The 18,803-nt window shown below is 45.4% G+C and overlaps 1 protein-coding gene across 2 annotated transcripts in view; it reads left to right on the forward strand.

Moving 5' to 3' along the window:
* Positions 1-18,803, forward strand: part of RFX4 (regulatory factor X4) — a 164,622-nt gene that overhangs the window by 35,613 nt on the left and 110,206 nt on the right. For both annotated transcript variants that reach the window (XM_043562415.1, XM_043562416.1), the window contains exon 3: positions 13,115-13,175. In XM_043562415.1, the coding sequence (XP_043418350.1) occupies positions 13,115-13,175 (61 nt within the window). The remainder of the gene's footprint in view (positions 1-13,114; positions 13,176-18,803) is intronic.

Below are 18,803 nucleotides of genomic sequence, written 5' to 3' on the forward strand. Positions count from 1 at the left end.
TATTTATTATCTTATTTAACTAAAAGATGGGAGGTAGGAGGTTTCAGGGTTTATTTAACAGCTCAATATCATCCCGGACCCAGACTCTGTGTGTCTTACTATAAAATCCTCCTGAATTGTTAGCTTTTGTCCTCCTGTTAATATCTCATGGTCACAAGCTGTTTAAAAAAGAATTTTCTAAATGTTTATTTAGTTTTGAGAGAGAGAGAGAGACAGAGCGGAGCAGGGGAGGGGCAGAGAGAGAGGGAGACACAGAATCCAAAGCAGGCTCCAGGCTTCGAGCTATTAGCACAGAGCCCAATGCAGGGCTCGAACTCAAAAACCATGAGATCACGGCCTGAGCCAAAGTTGGACACTTCACCAAATGAGCCACCCAGATGCCCTGAGCTGTTTTAGATAATAGGCATCCAGTCCACATTCAAGACAAGTAGATGGAGAAAGAGGAGACACCAGTGAGTTTTCCTCTCATATGTCTCACTCTTGTTAGAAAACAGCAGTATCTTTCCCAAGAGCCCCCAGTAGACTTTCCTTATGTCATTTATGTTAAGAATTCTACCGTCTGTAGCTGAAAGGGAAGATAGGCAAGTGAATATTTGTCAGAAGAATAGAAAAAATATAATTACTCTTAATGGTTGGACCACCCCAGGCCAAGCTCAGCTTGGCTCCTGTTTTTATACAACCCAGGGTCTAAGATGTTTTTATTTTTGTTTTTAATTTTGAAGAGTGGGGAAAAGTGAAGAAGAATATGTGACAAACATCATCTACGGCCTCCAAAAGCCTAAAATGTTTACTGTCTAGCTCTTTATAGAAAAAGTTTGCCATCCCCTGGCTTAGACAAATTAGGATTTTCCTCTGGGCTGTCACATCACTGCCCTGAATAAACCAGGGTTTTTATTAGCAAGCAGGGGAAAAAATGAAAGATTGGCTATTGAGTGGCTAGCTAAAGGGTCTGCCGTAGAGTTTGCCTGTGAATCAGTCCAAGTAGGTAAAAATGCCTTCCCAGGGTCATGTGAGGAGAAGTTAACATTCCACCTGCTGACAAAAGATTGTTTTCCTCTGGCCTGAGTGAGAGCTCGGCATTAGTACTGGGAGTCCTGGTTAAAATGAAATGGAGTGGGAGAATAATCAATTTATTAGCCTAGAATAAGAAAGCTAAGCCTCAGAAAAGCGAAGTTATTTGCTCAGAATCACACTTGGGTAGTGTTAGAATCAGAACTACTGTGCACATCTTCTGATTTCTATGCAGTGCTCTTCCTATTACACCCCTTTTATCAGCTCAGAAGACAGGGATTTAATTGATTAACAAGAGGTTCTATGAGCATGAGGAGATGGGACATGAGACATTTTGATGGAATGCAGTTGGGAAGAAAACCCTGGATCAGTGAGGTCAAGCCTTAAATGTCTGATGAGTGAGAGTCTGAGCGGGAGTGGGTGGGTTATTTACCATAATTCAGGTTTCATAAATTCTCATTTCCAACCAGAAAAAATTGCATGTTCTCTCAGGCAGATGTCAGTAGATTTTCATGTTTCTGATGGCATAGTCACCAACCAAAAGGAAGACGTTGAATGGAAAGCATTATCAAGTCAGAACTTGTTGGCACATCACGTCCAGGGAGGAGAGCCCAGCGGTGTGGATTGAGCAGAATTGTACAGGTAGAATAGAAGTTCCTTCAGAAGATTCCCTGAGCACCTACTACATACAGGACTGTATAGAAAACTCAAAGTTATATGAGGAAGGAAAGAGCAGAGAACTGGGCATTAAAATATAAAATATATGAAATATTATTTAGTATTTCCTAACATATTGAATATTATCATATTCAATACCAAGTATATTTAGCATCAGGCAGTGTGCTAGGCATAATCACAGCCACAGTTTTCTTTAATTTCCTGGGAGGGAGGTATTTTTTTAATCCCCATTTTACAGATGAGGAAACTGAGATTCAGAGGTTGTGGGACTTATTCACTTGTCATGGCAAATAAGTGGCAGAGTTAAGACTTGAACTTAGTGCTGTCTGATTTTACAGCTGTCTCTCTTCCTATCACATGAGCATCCTTCTGTGGCTCTGTGCTCTCGTGGAATTTTTAATCTAGAATGGGAGCTCAGGCCCTGAAGAAGAATACGAGGTCGTATGTGATCCATGCCATTTGAATGATGCAGGGTCCCTCGCCATACCGGGCATGCTCCTGGGCTCCGGCACAACCTCATTGGAAGCTTGTTAGAAATGCAGAGTCTCAGGCCTCCTCCAGACCCACTGAAGCATGCTCTGCATCTAAACACAACCCCCAGGTAATTAGAATGCATGCTACCGTTTGGGAAAGGTCACAGGCTGGAAGGTGACTAGGGAAGGAATCTTAGAGGAGGCGGCCTCTGTGCTGAAACCTCCATGTGGGTCCTTTAAGTGGTGATGGTAAAGGGTTGGGGGACAGAAAGCCACAAGGAAGGTTTTGAGCTTGGAGAGTTTTCCAGATTGGCTTAAGCAGAAGTTGAAGGATCATGGGCTGGGAAGGTGAGTTTGGTCCGTATCACTGAGCAACTTGAATTCCAGACAAGGGGTTTGGAGTCTGATAGCTAAGGTGCCTCTGAAGGAGCTGGGTGGAGGAGTGACAAGTCAAAGCAGCATTTTCAGAAGATTAATGTGGAGAGTCTGTGCAGGTGCATTCGAGCGTGGAGGACACTTTGGGGGTTTCCACCTAGTCCAGGTTTGAGGGAATGAGGCTGCAGTCTAGGACAGTGTTAGTGGGATGGAGAGAGTTGGGAGATGAGGGCCGTAGGATGGGTCCACACAGTAGGAACCCAGTGAGATTCCTTGGGATTCCTGTTGCCCTCCTTGGGAAAGAGTATAAGTTCAGTGTGACCCAGATGTGCCCAAGTGCTCTAGCCCTCAGGGCACATCTAAGTCAGTGACTCCAGCCTCCATCCTATATCTTAGGTGGGAGTCCAGAGTCTGCCCTATATCTCCAAGGGTTACCAGATTGTGTGTGCTGGCGGGGGGGGGGGGGGGGGGGGTTGGAAATATAGGAAGGGCTGCTGTTTCTCCTGAGACAGCCCACATTGTGTCCCTACCCTCTCTTGGCCATTGCTACCAGTGGCCGCTCTGTCGTGTTTGCCTCTCTCTGAATTCAGTCCTTCTTCTGTTACCCTCCCCGACACCTCCCCCACTTGTCATGGCTGTTCCCCACTGTTGGGTGGTGACGGAGAATTTTTACAGCACAAGGAAGAGGAAAGTCGGAGTTCAGTGGCATGATGGCATAGAACTGGGGTCTCAGTGGGTCCCAGCTTCATGTGACACATCATTATCATTTTAAGATCTCATTGCATCTCAGGGCTGTGTGTGTGAAAGCCACATATCTCCCTCACCCTAATCCACTCACTGGGCAGGTGTCTCCAGTTTGGGATCTTGTGACCTCCTACGGTGGGTTCCAGAGAAAAGGAAATGTAGCTAAACTTTTTCTCATGTCCACCGAGTGGTGGATGAAAGCCTCCTGCTGATAGCAGGAAGGTGTGAGACAGCTCCCAGAACAAGGGTAAGGACTTGGAGTGGGAAGTTCCCAGAGTCTTCGCATGATGGCTTGTAACAGTCGGACTGCCCGTGTGGGGCAGTTTAGTCCTAGCTGGGAACCACAGCGCGAGACCGCTGGCTGGCTGATGAGGCCATGGTTAAAGACAACCCCCCAGACTCCTCCCCTTCCTCACCCACCCACTCTTCCATCTCAGGCTGCCCTTCTTGTGTCCCTCTGAGTGTCTGTCTGTCCTCTCCTCTTGTGGAGAAGGCGCTAGTCTGTCCTCTGTGCTTGGAGCTCACTGCCAGGGCCCCTCGACACCTCCACTCAGTCCCTCCGTGGGCCATAACTCCCTGAGGGGAAGAGAGAATGTCTTCTGATTGTGTGTCATTTAATTTGATAGGGCCTGGTGCCTAGTAGGTGCACAGTATGTGTTTATTAGGTAAATGGATATTAGGAAAGCAAAACACTGTAAAGCCGTCAGGTTATCAGTATTAGTAATTTGCTTTCGGTTTTTGGCATCCCAGTATCACTTAACCAAGTATGAATAGATTCTTCCTTCAGTTGCTCCCTCCCGAACAGAGGAGTTTTTAATTTGTTCAAACTCAGAGTATTTTGGAATAGATAAGGTGTTCGTATGGTTCAAAAATCAGAATTCCTTATAGGTACTCATTGAGAAGTCTCAGTCCCACCTCAACTCCCTAGTGGTACGTGCATTTATTTGTTTATTGTGTATTTTTCCAGTATTTCTGGTACTTTTTGTGCATTCTGCCAGTATTTTATTTCCTTATGCAAATAAAAATTCAAGTATATGTTCTTTTTTGCCACTTCTTTTTTTGAAGATTTTATCTTTAAGTGATCGCTACACCCAACATGGGGCTCGAACCCACAACCCAAGACCAGGAGTCGCGTGCTCCACCAGCTGAGCCACCCGGGCACCCCCTTTTATGCCACTTTCTAAGACAAAAAGGCAGCAGCCTCAATGCATTTTGTTGTGACTTGCTCTTTTCACTTAATACTAAACCCCAGAATGCTCCCTATCAGTAAGAACAGAGAACATCCTCGTTCTTTTCTTGTTTTCAGTCTTTTTTTTTTTTCACAGTTGTGTGGCATTCTGTGAGGATGTAGCATAGTTTAGCCAAACAGGTGAGCACTGAGCCGTTTCTGAACGTTTACCATTCCAGACAAGTTGCGATGCGTATGGTCACCTCCCATGTGGCCCACCCATAGCTGTAGGATCTGTCCCCAGACACGGGACCGCTGGCTAAAGAGCATGTGGGACTTCAGTACATTGGGCCAGATGACCTTCCACATGCGGAGGCACCCTGTCATGCTACCCCCGCAAGGTGGGAGGGCACCTCTTTCCCACAACCTCACGCACAGTTGTGTGGTCGCGGTTTGGATTTTTGCCAATCTGATTGAGAAATGGTACTTCAGTGTAGTTTTCCTTCTCACTAATTGAAATTAATCATCTCTTCACATTTCAAGAACATTTGTATTTTTTTTCCATCAACCGTGTGTCATGTGCCTTGCTTGGTTTGGTTTTGTTTTGTTTTTTGTTTTGTCTTTTTTTTCCTCTTGGTTCTCAGTCCTTTTCCTTTCGGTTCTATTGGCGCTCTGTCTGTGGTGGGGAGATGAGATTGTTGTCTGTGGTATGACTGAAGTTTTCCCAAGCACGGTATTATCTTTCTACTTAAGGTGTGGTTCCCCCACACCCCCACATAGAAGCTTTGGATTTCTTATGTAGGAAATTTATCTACATTTCCTTTTATGGCTTTTGGGTTTTGTATGAAAATTAGAAAGGCCTTTTCTAACTCCAAGGTTAGGAAGGAATTCACCCAGAGGAGGTAAAAGGAGGCAGGTGTGGGGCCCCCTCAGAGCAATGCCTGCCAACATCACAGTTTTGTTTGGGGCTCAGCCCTGTTCCCACGGGGAGAAGGGTTTGCTGCCAGGGGCTGATGCCCACTGCCAAAGGCCTGGGTCCAGGCACCCTGATCATCTGCTGGCGTCCTTTGCAGTGGCTGGGAAGAGGTTGGATAAGGGGAAATGAAATGTTTGGCCGGCGCATGTTCCCAACAGGTGAGGTCTGGCCAGGTGCAGCCAGGTTAACATAATGAAAGGAAATAGAATTAGGACTTTGAAGTGAAACTCGAGACTTGCATAAACTTGAACCTTTCCTGGGATCTGAACAGAAGTAATTAATTTAGAAACGTTCTCCCTTAATATTAAACTCTGCCACACCGGCTCCAGGCAGGAAATATTCTAAAATAGGTTCCCAAATATTGTGAATTCAATCAACAGATATTAGGCAGAGACTATGTTCTGTACCATATTTAGTGCAGTACTAGAGGTTGCAAGAGAGACTGAGGCTCAAAATGTTTGGGCTCGGGAAGTTTTCATGTCAACCACAGTGGGTCCTCTCCTGGCTCCCCCACTAGCTGTGTGACCTCAGACAGCTTGCTTCCCACTTCTCTGAGCCTCATTGTCTTTCTCTGTAAAGGGGGATAATACTAGTAATTAGACCTAAAATTGATTAAGCACTAAGTATACATTAAGCACTATATTTGGTGTTTCACATATTTTAAATCATTCACTGTCTTGGGCAGCTGTGAAAAGTAAATGCAGTGAAAAGTGCCTGGCACATTACAAGTCCTCAGTAAAGGTTCTCTGATAGAATTATTATTTGTATGTTTATGAAGATGGGTAGTCTCAGAATTTAATTGTGGTATTATCTTAGCCATTCATCCATTCATTCCACAAATTCTTCTTTTTAAAAAAAATTATTAGAGAGAGCAGGGAAGAGGGGCAGAGGGAGAGAGAGAGAGAGAGAGAGAGAGAGAGAGAGAGAGAATCTTAAGCAGGCTCTAAGCCTGACATGGGGCTCAATCCCATGACCCTGGGATCATGACTGAGCTGAAATCAAGAGTCAGATGCTCAACCTACTGAGCCACCCAGGCGCCCCTCCACAAATACTTCTTGAGCCCCTACCCTGTGTGGGTACTGGAGCCACAGTGGTGAGGCAGTCTGTGCCCTACAAAGCTTACAGACTAGCAAGGCAGACACACTGGTGGGCAGGCAGTGACCATACCCTGTGATGAGGTCTTTGCTAGGGGCTAGTTGGGGTGCTGCAGGAGCACAGGGGAGGAGCAAATAGCCATGTCCCAGGGGCTGGGCTTGCCAAACACAGCCCCAGGGACAGGATGGGGATCCAGGTGCATGGCCCCTGCAGAAGAGTGACAACTATTATAGTAACAGTGAATACATAGGTAGCATGTATCTTGTGCCAGGAGTGGTTAACTAATCCTCACAGTATGTGCTTGATGCTATTGTTACCCCTGATTTTCAGATAAGGAAACTAAGGCACCAAAAGGTTGTTCAAAGTCGCACAGCTGGCAGGTGGCGGAGCCAGTGTTTGAGCCTGGAAATTTGGCCTCAGACTTTCTATCAGGACGTAGATCCAGAGAGGGGAGCAGAGAATTTCCACTGGGAAATTGGCTGAGATTCCCTGGAGCGTGTTTGGAGACATGACTGCAAAGTGAGAGCAGGACAGAGTGGCTGGAAGGCCAGGCAGTGGGCTGCATCTCGCTGGGAGGTTTTAAGCAAACGGCCGCTCTCTGGCTTTGGTAGGATGAGCAGGGTGGGCCTTGAGAATGGGTGGCCCAGCGTGTGCTGTGAGTGCCTCCAGGAGCCTTGCTGGCTGGAAATTCTGCCTTATGGCACGAATCTCATTTCGTTTGCGGCATTTTTGCCTGTTAAAAAGAAAAGGCATTTGGCAGAGTAAAGTTTTTATCAACTGTGGCTATTTCCTTGTACCTAAAATGTGCTCTCCTGTGCTCGTCACCCAGGTGGTTCCTTCTCCTCCTTCAGATACCAAGACGCAAGTCACACCCCACATTTGGTGCTGCTGTAACATCCTGGACTTGCCCTTGCATTTTATTTGCTGATAATTTGACTCTGATCTTAAAAGAGCAGAGACGGGGTGCCTGGGTGACTCAGTCAGTTAAACATTCAACTTCAGCTCAGGTCATGATCTTGCAGTTCGTGAGTTCAAGCCCTGCATCGGGCTCTGTGCTGACAGCTCAGAGTCTGGAGCCTGCTTCTGATTCTGTGTCTCCTTGTCTCTCTACCCCTTCCCTACTCCTCTCTGTCAAAAATAGAGAAATATTAAAAAAAAATTTGTTTTTAAAGAGCAGTGACAATGTCTGTCTGGTCTCACCCTTTAGCCCCTGGCCTAGGGCTGGAACCTAGCAGACAATCGGTATTTGATGAATAAGTGAGTAACCAGCACTTCTGGCGAATCAGGCTTGACAGCCATCAAATAGGAGGGGCCTGGCTGTGACACACACACCCCTTTTTGGGAGAGAGAGGCTGGGCTTTGAGACCCTGGGCACAGAGTCACTAGGGGTCTAGAAAGGGGCCTGCAGGGGTGGAAGGCACCTCTTTGGTGACCAAGCTGGAGAGTCTGCACTGGCTCTGGCATCGACCAGTTCTTGTCCAAGCACCGTCAGTAGCCACCATGTGCTGAGCACAGAGTGAAGTCCAGTCTCCATTCGTTGGCTGCAGGGCCTGGTGCAAGTGATTCAGACTCTCCAAAGTTCGATCTCCTTCTTTATGAAATCAGATATAAAACTTCTTCATGGCACCCTTGGGAGGAATACAGTGAGAGAGTGCACGAAAACCTAGGCACGCACAATGCCTGGCTTAAGTACTTGGCCAATAAATGCTATTATTGTTGTGATGGTATTCTTTTTTAAGGTGTCTAGTTCTGAACACACTTAATTTTCAAACTGTGCTTGTGGTATAAGTTATGATTCTCATGTTTTAGGTAAAGGACCCCCCGGGCCTTTAGTGGAGTAGCTGCCCAGGGTTCCAACCAGAGTTGAGGGCAGAGCTGGGACTCGCACCCAGGCCTACCTTGCCCTCAAAGCCAGGTCTCTTTGCATTCGCTGGTACCAGAAATGGGCCATCGCAGAGCTTCACTGGGGAGAGACATCTGACACAGTAGAGACAGGTGTGACCTGAGGCGGGGCGGGCACTGAGACAGAGTCCCAGAACAAGGGACTTTTGTGGCTCCAGCCAAGTAGACGGTGTGCATTCTCCCTTGGGCCGCAGCTTTTGTCCTCTAAGACTTTTCGCGTGCTGCTTCCTCCCCTGGAACACCCCCTCCCTCAGCGTCCTCCTCCCAAAGTCTGACCTGTCCTTGTAAAGGCGAAGGGGACAGGCGACAAGCCAGGGTGACTGTGTGGCCTCCACTTATTTTAAGTTCGGGGTATGTGTGCCCTTGGGTGTGAAAGAGAACGTTGCAAGCAGACTGGAGGTAAATAAGATGAAAACAATAGTTCTCTGTGTTGAGAGGGGCTTAGATTTCCAGAGATTTCTATTTTCTGTCTATTTTCCCAAAGTCAAAAAATGGACATGGATTACTTTTGCGAACAGAAAACAAAGTTATTTTAAAAACCCTGACTGTCTCTTCAGGGCGCAGCTCAAATGCCACCTCCTGTTTGGAGCTGTGATGTCGCCCAGTGTGTGTTTGCCTGGCGGGGTCTCCATCCACGCATTTGTCTTTGTCCCTGGAAGTCTTTCCGAGCAGAAGTGAGCAGAAGCGCGGCCTCCCTGGCCTGCTTCCCACAGCAGCCACGGCTGAGCAGAAGTGCTCCGGGGGCTCCTGGCCGCCAGAGCAGCCGAGGGCGGTCTTTGCCACGCAGCCCTGAAAATGAGATTTGGGAGCTCTTAGCCTGTGTTGAGTTCATTCCACTAATTCCGCCGGCAGCCTTTCAAGGCAGGTGTGCTTATTATCCTCAGTTTAAGTAACTGTCTTGAAGCTTAAACAGAGTTATTACGTTGTCAGAAGAGCCCCTCTCCAGCTCCCTGCGCCACGCCCAACGCGCGTTGTAGCCATCTTCCTCCTGGGAGGGGGGGTCATGAGCTTCTGGGTCCCCTGTCTCGGTCTGTTCCTCACCTTCTCCACCTTCTTTTCCCCTGACTTGGTCCCCCCTTCCTTGCCATCTGGTTCCCATCTCTGGCACACTCAGAGACTTAGCTCACTTATCACTGCTTCTTCCAGTAAGCCTTCCGCGATGGGCTCTGCTTTTTCACCCAGTCTGTGTCAGCAGGCTCCTCCTTGCCTACCCGTGTCATAGCGTTTATCACTTCTCACTGAACTTGGCCTTTCTCTCCGTTGTTTGTGTTTCTCGCTCTCCAACCAGACAGAAGGACAGGAGTTTAATTTCTTTATCCTCGGTGTCTAGCTGGCATAAATTAGCTATTCAGTGAATATTTTTTGAATTAATTAATATAATCCTTTCACTGGCCCTATAAAATGACCATTTACAAATGAAGGAACATGAAGCTCAAAGGTTGAGGGGTTTGCTCAGTCATGGCCAGTAAGTTTTGGCATTGATTCTAGAACACAGGTCTTTTGATATCTAGTCCAGCTTGGCCGAAATGCTAAAACGTAAAGAAGCAGAGGGTGGGGGAGATAGTCTGCCAGTTCTAGTGGGAATGCAAATGTTAATCGTGTTCCAGCATACGCCAGGAGGTATATTTAGGTCATTTATGTACTTTTCCTTGTTTGAGAAGAAAATCAATCATGTGTTTCTTAACATAGTCTTTTATTTATTTTGGATTATTTTCTTAGTATCATTTCTAGGAGTTGGGTTGTGAGGTCAAGTGACTGGACATTTTAGATGGCTGTCACTATTACAGCCAGTTTGCTTGCCAGAACTTTGTACGAGTTAACACTACCTTCAGAAAAATATGTGACTGTCAGTTTTACCATTTACACCCCAGCATTAGGGATTATCATTATTTAAAATTTTCAGTGTTAACTCTCAGAGATGTAAAATTGTGCCTCCTTATTATTTCCTATTTGTTTCTTTGTGCACAACTGAGGTTAGTATTTTTTGTGTGTGTCTATATTGTTGTGAGACCCACGTGTTCATGCTCCTTATTGTGCTTTTTATTTCTTTTAAGATTGTTGAAGACGTTTGTGGAAGGCAGACTCAACTGTTAAGTGCCAGGTGGGAGGCACTAGCAAGAGGAAACACAAAAATTACTAAGATATCATCCCTTTCTTAAGTAGGAGTTTCTTAAGTAGGATACTGAAGTTGGAGAGATGGATGTGGCTGTGTACAGAAATAATGATCCAGGTGGCTAAACTGTCCAACCAAGAGACAAGTAATAATAGGTTGTAGAAGAAGAGTTAGGATCAATGATGCCTGACTTGGAGAGTATCAGGGAAGGCTTCAAGGAAGTGGTGTCGTTTATTCTAGTTGGAAAGGATGAGAAGCATTTAGAAGGAGCTCTAGGTTGACAAAGCACCGTGAGCAGGTGTCGAGCCCATGATGGACTGGGACACTTTGTCCCTGAGAACATTTCGTGTGAGTGTTTGTATTGGTTAGGATGGTTTTGGTGGTAGGGAAGAGAATACCCAATGAAAAGAGGTTTTATTGACTAAGAAAATTTTATCATCTGACCAAACAAAGAGGCAGCTGTTTGGGGGGTCGGCTGATGAGGCACAACATGACATTTGGAACCCCCAGTCTTTCCACCTTTCGTCTCTGCTGCCTCAGTGTGGACTTCATCCCCAGGCTGCTCTTTTCCCAGTTGAAAGCTTGCTGCCTCACTCTCGTGTCCGCTCAGCCATGTTCAAAACCAGGACAGGCCAGACTCTCTCACCTATTTGTTTGCTTGCTTGCTTTTGCATAAAACAATACATACTTGTGTTTTCACAGTTTTGGAGGGCGAAGTTCAAAATCAAGCCCTTCCATCTCTTCTTATCAGGGGAAAAATATCTTTCCCAGAGGCCCCCAGAGAGCTTCTCTGTAAGTCCTAAAGGCCAGCATCGTGTCACCCGCCCCCCATCATGTCACACCTACCCCATCAGTGGTTTGATGGTAGGTAAAACTACTGTGTTAGATTTAAATTAATCAACATTCACCTCTCTAGGGTTTGAGAGGGAATCACCCTCCCTGGACACATGGTCCCCTCTAAATTGCAGTTCTGTTTAGTAAGGAAGAAGCTGAATATGTACACTTGTTGTATAAGCAACAGCAGTGTCTTACGGTGTTTATGAATACACATTTTAATTAGAATTATACCAGTCTTTATACATTTCCATCAAGAAAATGTTTTCTGAACTCAACTTTATTAAGCTAATTTATTTATTTATTTTTTTAATATTTATTTTGAGAGAGTGGGAGAGCATGAGTGGGGGAGGGGCAAAAGAGAGGGAGATAGAGAACATGACGCAGGCTCCACACTGTCAGTGCAGAGCCTGATGCAGGGCTCGAACCCCCAATCCGTGAGATCATGACCTGAGCTGAAATCAAGAGTCAGATGCTCAACCAACTGAGCCAACCATGTGCCCCTAAGCTAATTTATTTTTTTTTAATGTTTTTCCCTATACCATATTTCATTTTCTTCCACTTTCATTTTTGTTTTACTTAAAATATTTTTTGTGGATATACAGATTCTTTTCCATATAAATTTTACACCACAGACTTATTTCTTTGACCATTTTACATGTTCTTAGTAAATTTTGTTGATTATATTTGTAGGTTTTAATGTTATTAATTTTCTCTTGAGATTGTTACTCATACTGGTCTTCTTGGGTCAAATTTTGTGGATCAAGAAATTTTATGTTGACTGTTTCTATTAATAATCTTTATTAGGAATTGGTTGAGGCTAATTACTATGTATTTCTCAGTTAATCCACGATGAAATTGTGAGTAGTTCTTCATAGACACAAAGATTGATCTATTGTTCAGATTGCTGTGTTGTAGCAATCAGCAAACCAGGACCTCACAGTCCAAATCTTGCCTGATGCCTGTTTTTATAGGGCTATAAATTAAGAATGGTTTTTACAGGTGAATATTTATAATCTGTTCAGTGGTAGAGATGTGAACTTTGAATTCCGGTTAAGAAAAATGTTGCTTCTTCCCCCCAAACAGTTCCATTATCCTTATTAATAGACCTATGTTACAAAAACTGTACTCAATTACTATTATTACATTTTGAATATTGTCAATTAAAGTTTTGTGGAAATTTGTTTTTTCTTTTGTTATATAAATACTATATAATAGTTTTGATTTTGCCTCTTGGCCCCCAGTCCCTAAAATATTTGCTCTCTGGCCCCTTATAGAAAAAGAATTGCCAATCTCTGCTCTGTTGTACTGCTATCCTAATTCTCCCGAACCCTTACACTCTTCTTCCCTTACCTGACACCGCTGTCTATTCCATAGGCGTTACCAGGAGCAAATGGTCAGTGAGGTCTAGAAGTTCTTAGGTCAGAATCTAGAGTCAGGTGTCCAGCTGCAGGTGGGAAAATAGCAAGCCGGGTGAACGCAGTCATGCTGCTCAGTGATAAAGAGAGACAGTTCCTCAACTCTTCACGGGTTAGTTACATCAGATCAAAATGCAAAGTGATGTAAAAGAGTTTTCTGTGTAAGTCAGTTTCCCCTTTTTTTCTCACTCGAGAAGAAGTCTAACATGTCGGAAAAGCCAAAGTACGGTTGCTTTCAAATCATCAATATTTGAGGGAACTTTGGGAGGGCTGAGAAGCCTTTTACTTTTCCTACTGAAGGTAGCTCCTTTTTCTTTCCTTTAACAGATGAGGAAAAAGAAAACAATAGAGCATCCAAGCCCCACTCCACTCCTGCTACTCTGCAATGGTAAGTTCATTTTCAGCAAGTTCTCTCTTGATGCGGTGCTCGTGTAACTTCAGCTTCCTGCTGATACAATAGTGTATCGCTGAAAAGTTTGACATCAGCATGAGAACTTGACATCCAGGAGCCTAACATGCAGTCAATTTAATTTGCAGCTCTGTGTAAACTACTCAACTTAGGTCCAGCCTGGAGATTGGGATTTTCGTATTTATTTTATTTGGGTGTAGATTTTGTTTTCCGTCACCAAGACCCTGGCAAGGACTGGCTGCCATGTGGGTGTTGTTAACTGATTTAATGGAATCCATTGTTATAGTTAATAAGGATGCAACAAATTATAGAAATGGTGGTCTGTTCCCCCCTATCAATGATCCCTTAATGAATTAATCCTTAATTGCAACTATACTACAGTTATTTTAACATTAGTAATATTAACAAGCATTATCTCCTTTAGTGGCTTTACTTTATTATTTGGAATTCCTGGACTTGGTGAAATATTTGATGGATGATGTTGTAAGTGGTTGCTTTCATGTTTGAGGTTTATAGGTACATTCTCCTCTAAGAGCTTTACTTAGAAGTTGTTTTGTAGCTTTGAGCACAAGAGCTGTCTACACCTGAGATTTATTCCTCAAAACTCCATGTCAGTTAGGGCTATGATTCCCCTGGCAGCACAGCCCAGCTAACCTGAGGGGATTAAGGAAGGAAGGGGAGGGAGGAAGGAGAAGTGGGGAGGTGTAGGCACTAAGAGCTATTATGTGCCAGCCTCCTCCATGCCAGGCACTTCCTGTAGGTGCCCTGAATTCTCACAATTCTCTGAAGTTGGTATCATTTATGCCCATTTCACAGATGAGGAAAATAAAGCTTAGACAGTTAAATCATTTGCCTGAATATACACAGGGCCACGAAGGGGCACAGGCTGGGTCTCTTTAACTGCAAAGCCCCTGCTTTGGAAGAAAGGATGGGGTGGAGAAGAGAGGACAAATGAGAAAAGAGAGCAGATGGGCTTTAAGGAGCAAATCACATTAGATTCTCCTGACTAATCCATGCACAGGTGAGAGGAAGACTGCATCGGGAGAAAGCATTCAGGAGCGTAACTCAATCTTTTCTAACGAGAGTCTCCACAGTCAGCTTGCTTGGCTGCAAGGACAGCAAAGGTTATTTTCAAGAGCTTGATTTCCAGACTTTGGCTTGTTTCCATCGTTTTTTCCCTGTCTTCTTTTTCTCATTGCATTTGCTGCTTTTCGTTTTCTTTAAAATTCTACTCTATTTCCCTGGTCAAACCTGTGCCTGCACCCTTCCTCCCCCAAATCATGGCCACACAAATTCCCATAATGCCAGGACATCTAATGAGGTATCAATATAAAGGACTTTGGGCATGAGAATTCCTAGAAATGCAAGGAATTGGCAGACACACTGACTTTAAAAACCTGAGCACGTTGCACATTTCAGAATAAAAAATTTGAGAGTGAGTGGAAGAAAATCACCTTGTTCATTCCTAATTTTCTGATTCTCTGATATCTGCCTGGCAACAGTGAGTCTGTGGACAGTGCAGCGTCTTAAATCAGACTGCCAGAAATTAACTCCCAGCTGGGTAGCCTTGGGTGCAGTCCTTAACCTCTCTGTGCCTCAGTCTCCTCACCTGTAAAATGGGAATAGCAGTGGTATCAAACTCCTAGGGGTAGTCGCCAAGAGGAAACTGAGTTAGTACAAAGAAAGCGCTTGAAGCATCTGACGCAGAGCCAGCGCTCAGCACACCCTCCCTTCTGAGTTCCCCAGGGCATCCTGGAGCAGGCCTTCCCTCCTTCCTGATGTATGCAGTCAGTTCACCCCTACTGTACCTAAGTCTGTACAGAATGTCCTTTTCTACATAGTGTCACATAGACCATTCCAAAAGACATTTCATTTTCCAATTCACAAAGTCAGGCAGGGGATTTTTTTTTTTAAATAAATTTGCTTTCAAGGCCAAATCAGATTCAAGAATTTATAAATTTTTGTTTTATTATTATCAAAAGACATCAAGTTGTTCAAAGAACATCAGATGGTCCTCCAATTCCCTTTATATGTATGAGATAGAATTTCAGTCACTAATTGAAGAAATGTTGGCTATGCACCTACTATTGCTACACCCTGTTCTAGGCTCTGAGAGTGCAACGGTGAGTAATATAGACCAGGAATGATGAGGGGGAAAGTTTTGTGATATAAAAGTATCATATTAATGATAAATAAATAAACAAGGAATGCATTAGATACTGACAAGTGCTGTGCCTAGAGTTAGAACTGGCTGACAGGGTAGTGTCTGAGAGGATTTTTTAGGTTGAGTGGTGTGGGAAAGCTTCCTGGAGGAGGTGACATTTAAGTACACATTTCTATGACAAGAAGTCCACAACATGACAATGTGAAAATCAGGGGCAGGAAACATTCTAGGCAGAGGGAACAGTTTCTTAAAAGGCTGTACTAGTGTAGGTTGGGCTTTCCCAGAGGCAGACTGAGCAGAGATGGGTGTGCAGGTGGTTTATTCGGGCATGCATCCAATATTGACACATGGGGGTGTGAGGGACACTGGGAGAGGCAGAGGGGGTGTCAGGCTGACAGGAGGCTGCAATAGAGTCCTCAGCAATCCTATGGGGAGTTCTGAGGCTGGGCTGGCCCTTCAGAGAGACCAGAGTCCAGGCACTGGGTCCAGGCCTTTATCCCCCACCTTGCCCATCATGGAATATCAGCTACCCCCTGAAGGGGGGTGAAGCTTTGGGCAAGGCAGTTCCCTTCACATTCTGCTGAGGACAACTCCTCAGGAAGGATTCGGCCTCAGCAAGCAGCCCCCCAGCAGAGGAGAAGGACACCTCGGTCCTCAGGGGTAACTTGGGCACATCCCACAGCGTCCGCCGCTCCCTCCAGGGTGGGAGGCAGGCTGAACTTGTTGGAGGAATTACAGAAGGTGGCCAGGGTGGGGCACAGCAAGTGAGAGGAGAAGGATACCGATGAGGTGGGAGAGGGAGGCAGGGGAGAGGGTCTGTAAACAGCAGGGAAGAAGGAGGAGGACATTTCTCTTAAGTCGAACAATCACGCTTAATTTCATGGTGGAGGACATGTGACCTCCTATATAAACTTCCACACGAGTAAAGTTTTTAGAATGTAGTTTCAGTGTAAATACTTTGTCTCTCAAAAGGAACACGGCCCCCCACGTCCCCCCCCCCCAACCATTTTTCAAGGGTAAGTGAGGTCAGTTATACCATGTTCCCCTTGTGCTCTGGTCGCCAGTGAGTTCAGATGTTTATGCACTTTTCCATCTCTTTTGTTTGAATGTCTTCTTTTTCCTTTGTTAGCTTTTTAGAAAAAGGCAAGATATGAATACATTCAATAAGCCCTTACTTTGTTTTTATTTTATTTTATTAATACAAGTGATAGGTTTCCTCACTTGAAAACTGAAACATCCTAGATAAGGCTATCGTCCGTTCTTTGTTGTTGTTCGGGGCTCATCCAGAGCGACCCTCTGGCCAGTGGGAAGTGTGTGTGTGTGTGTGTGTGTGTGTGTGTGTGTGTGTGTGTGTGTTTACAGTGTCTTGCCTATGCTTTTACAAGCATGTGTGTCAACAGAAGTTTCTGACTTGTGGATTTTTTAATTTCGGATTTTCTCCTTTCCAAGAGGAATGCAGACATTATCACACTAAGAATACTGTCCTACAACCTGCTGCACTGCGTTGACCCACAACTTGCCCTTTCCTCACTGGAATGTCCCGAAGCCATACCCACGTTAGTCCATAGAGCACAGCCGCATTTTAGCTGCTGCGCACGATTCCACATATGACAATGGCAGATCGATTTCACCACTTTCCTCCTGCTGGCCGTTTACATTGTGTCCAAATCTCATCTCCGCCCTTACAGCCAGGGCTGCAGAGAGCATCTTCATATGTCCCCTTGCACACCTGTTGGAGTGTTCTCTGTGTTGGTGTCGAGAAGGAGAGCTGGGTACCCGGAAAATATTAATGGGACTAATATTTGCCCCCTCAAATGGCTTTGCCATTTTGTATCTTCACCCACAGTATAAGATACTTAAAAAAAAAAAAAAAAGGAACCTAGCTCCACACCATGGCATCTCATTCTCTGAGACATGTGCATCCTTCGTGCTGTCCGCTCTCTGCAACGGCAGCGTGCAGGCCCCCAGGACCGAGGTGTGTAGGCCCAGGAAAGGACATTGGTCTCCCGACAATGCCGAGCTCTCCTGGGACACTTGGTTTGTTTTGGGAATTGGGTTAGGGGCTATTTGCTCCTCCACCTGCTCCTTCCTCGCCACGAGCACCCTCCCCATCGCCCCGGAGACCATCTCCACTCCAAGAACAAACAATACAGTGCCCAAGCAGCCTAAAATAATTGGGGCCACGTGATCTGGAGGCAGTTCCCAGCAGAAAACAGGCAAATATTGTCAAATGCCTTCTGCCAAACACTTTCCAGCATCCTCGGTCACGAGGGTTAGTAAAGCCCAAGCCGCTGGGGACGGGGAGCGCTGCTGGAATCCTGGCCACACAATAACCTCTATTCACGCAGAGGATTTTGGAATGGTAAGCGGCCTGTTCCACCATCCTGGCCTGCTTGCTGCCAGCCCATGTCCCCCTCCAGAGCCCTACCCTCTCACACACCTCCCTTGTCGCCTGTGTCACTTCTGGCTCCCTGTGCGCCAGTCAGGGCAGAGGCATCTCCCCTTTCAGCAGTTTATGGGGTGCAGGGGGAGGCCCTTCCCCAAAGGAAGAGGGTAGAAGACCAAATCATCTCTTTATTGGGGGGGTGTTTTTTTTCTTTCTTTCAAAAAAATTAAAAAGAGGTCTTGGGTGATTGATGGCCTTTCAATCCTTCAAATTAATATAAAACAAAAGAAATTTCACGTTTCTCTTTAGAATGTTCTTGGAGGCCGCAGGTAGAAAGCTGGACTGGGTACTGTTCCAAAGAAGTTTGTTGAAGTTTCGGACCAGCTCACCGCTCCTAGACCAGAGTCACAGAGTAACCAGTACCCGATGTTCGGTACCCATCTCTGACTTGATCCTTTATTCAACAGTGACAGAACATTATTCGCTTCCATAATATTAGTTAGGCCATCTTGTTCCAGAAAGGGAGGCCGAACATTTTTAGCACTGAAAACAGCCGGAGATGTCCGATAATGCCTGTAGGTGTGACCGGTGCCCTGCTAGAAACCCTCTACCGCAGAGGCAGAAAGGTAACTAAGCAGGACAGTGTGAAGGGCATGTCTCAGACAAGGAGATGCTAGGGTGTGGAGCTATGATCCTTTTTTTTTTTTTTTTAAAGTATCTTGTGCCGTGGTTAAGGTGTAATTCTAAGGTCTAACGGTAAAGCCGCTTGAATGGGCAGTTTTGTAGTCCCACTAACATTTCGCCGTGAACACCCAGAACTTCTTCACACCATTATGGAGAACACTCCCACAGGTGTGCAAGGGGAGCTTATGAAGATGTTCTTTGCAGCCTTCTTTGTAATGGTGAAGTAGAACTGAGTAGAGACGGGGAAGGGATGGAAAGAGAATGTTGAGGGGGATGGTTTATGATAAAGAATGGTACCCAAATCACCTCGGCTGTCATTGGTGGCCACCGGACCTCTGGGCTGCCTACCCCTGGCCCAGCCCTGACAGAAAGA

The sequence above is a fragment of the Prionailurus bengalensis genome, chromosome B4, assembly GCF_016509475.1.
Source record: "Prionailurus bengalensis isolate Pbe53 chromosome B4, Fcat_Pben_1.1_paternal_pri, whole genome shotgun sequence".
NCBI classification, from domain to species: Eukaryota; Metazoa; Chordata; class Mammalia; order Carnivora; family Felidae; genus Prionailurus; species Prionailurus bengalensis.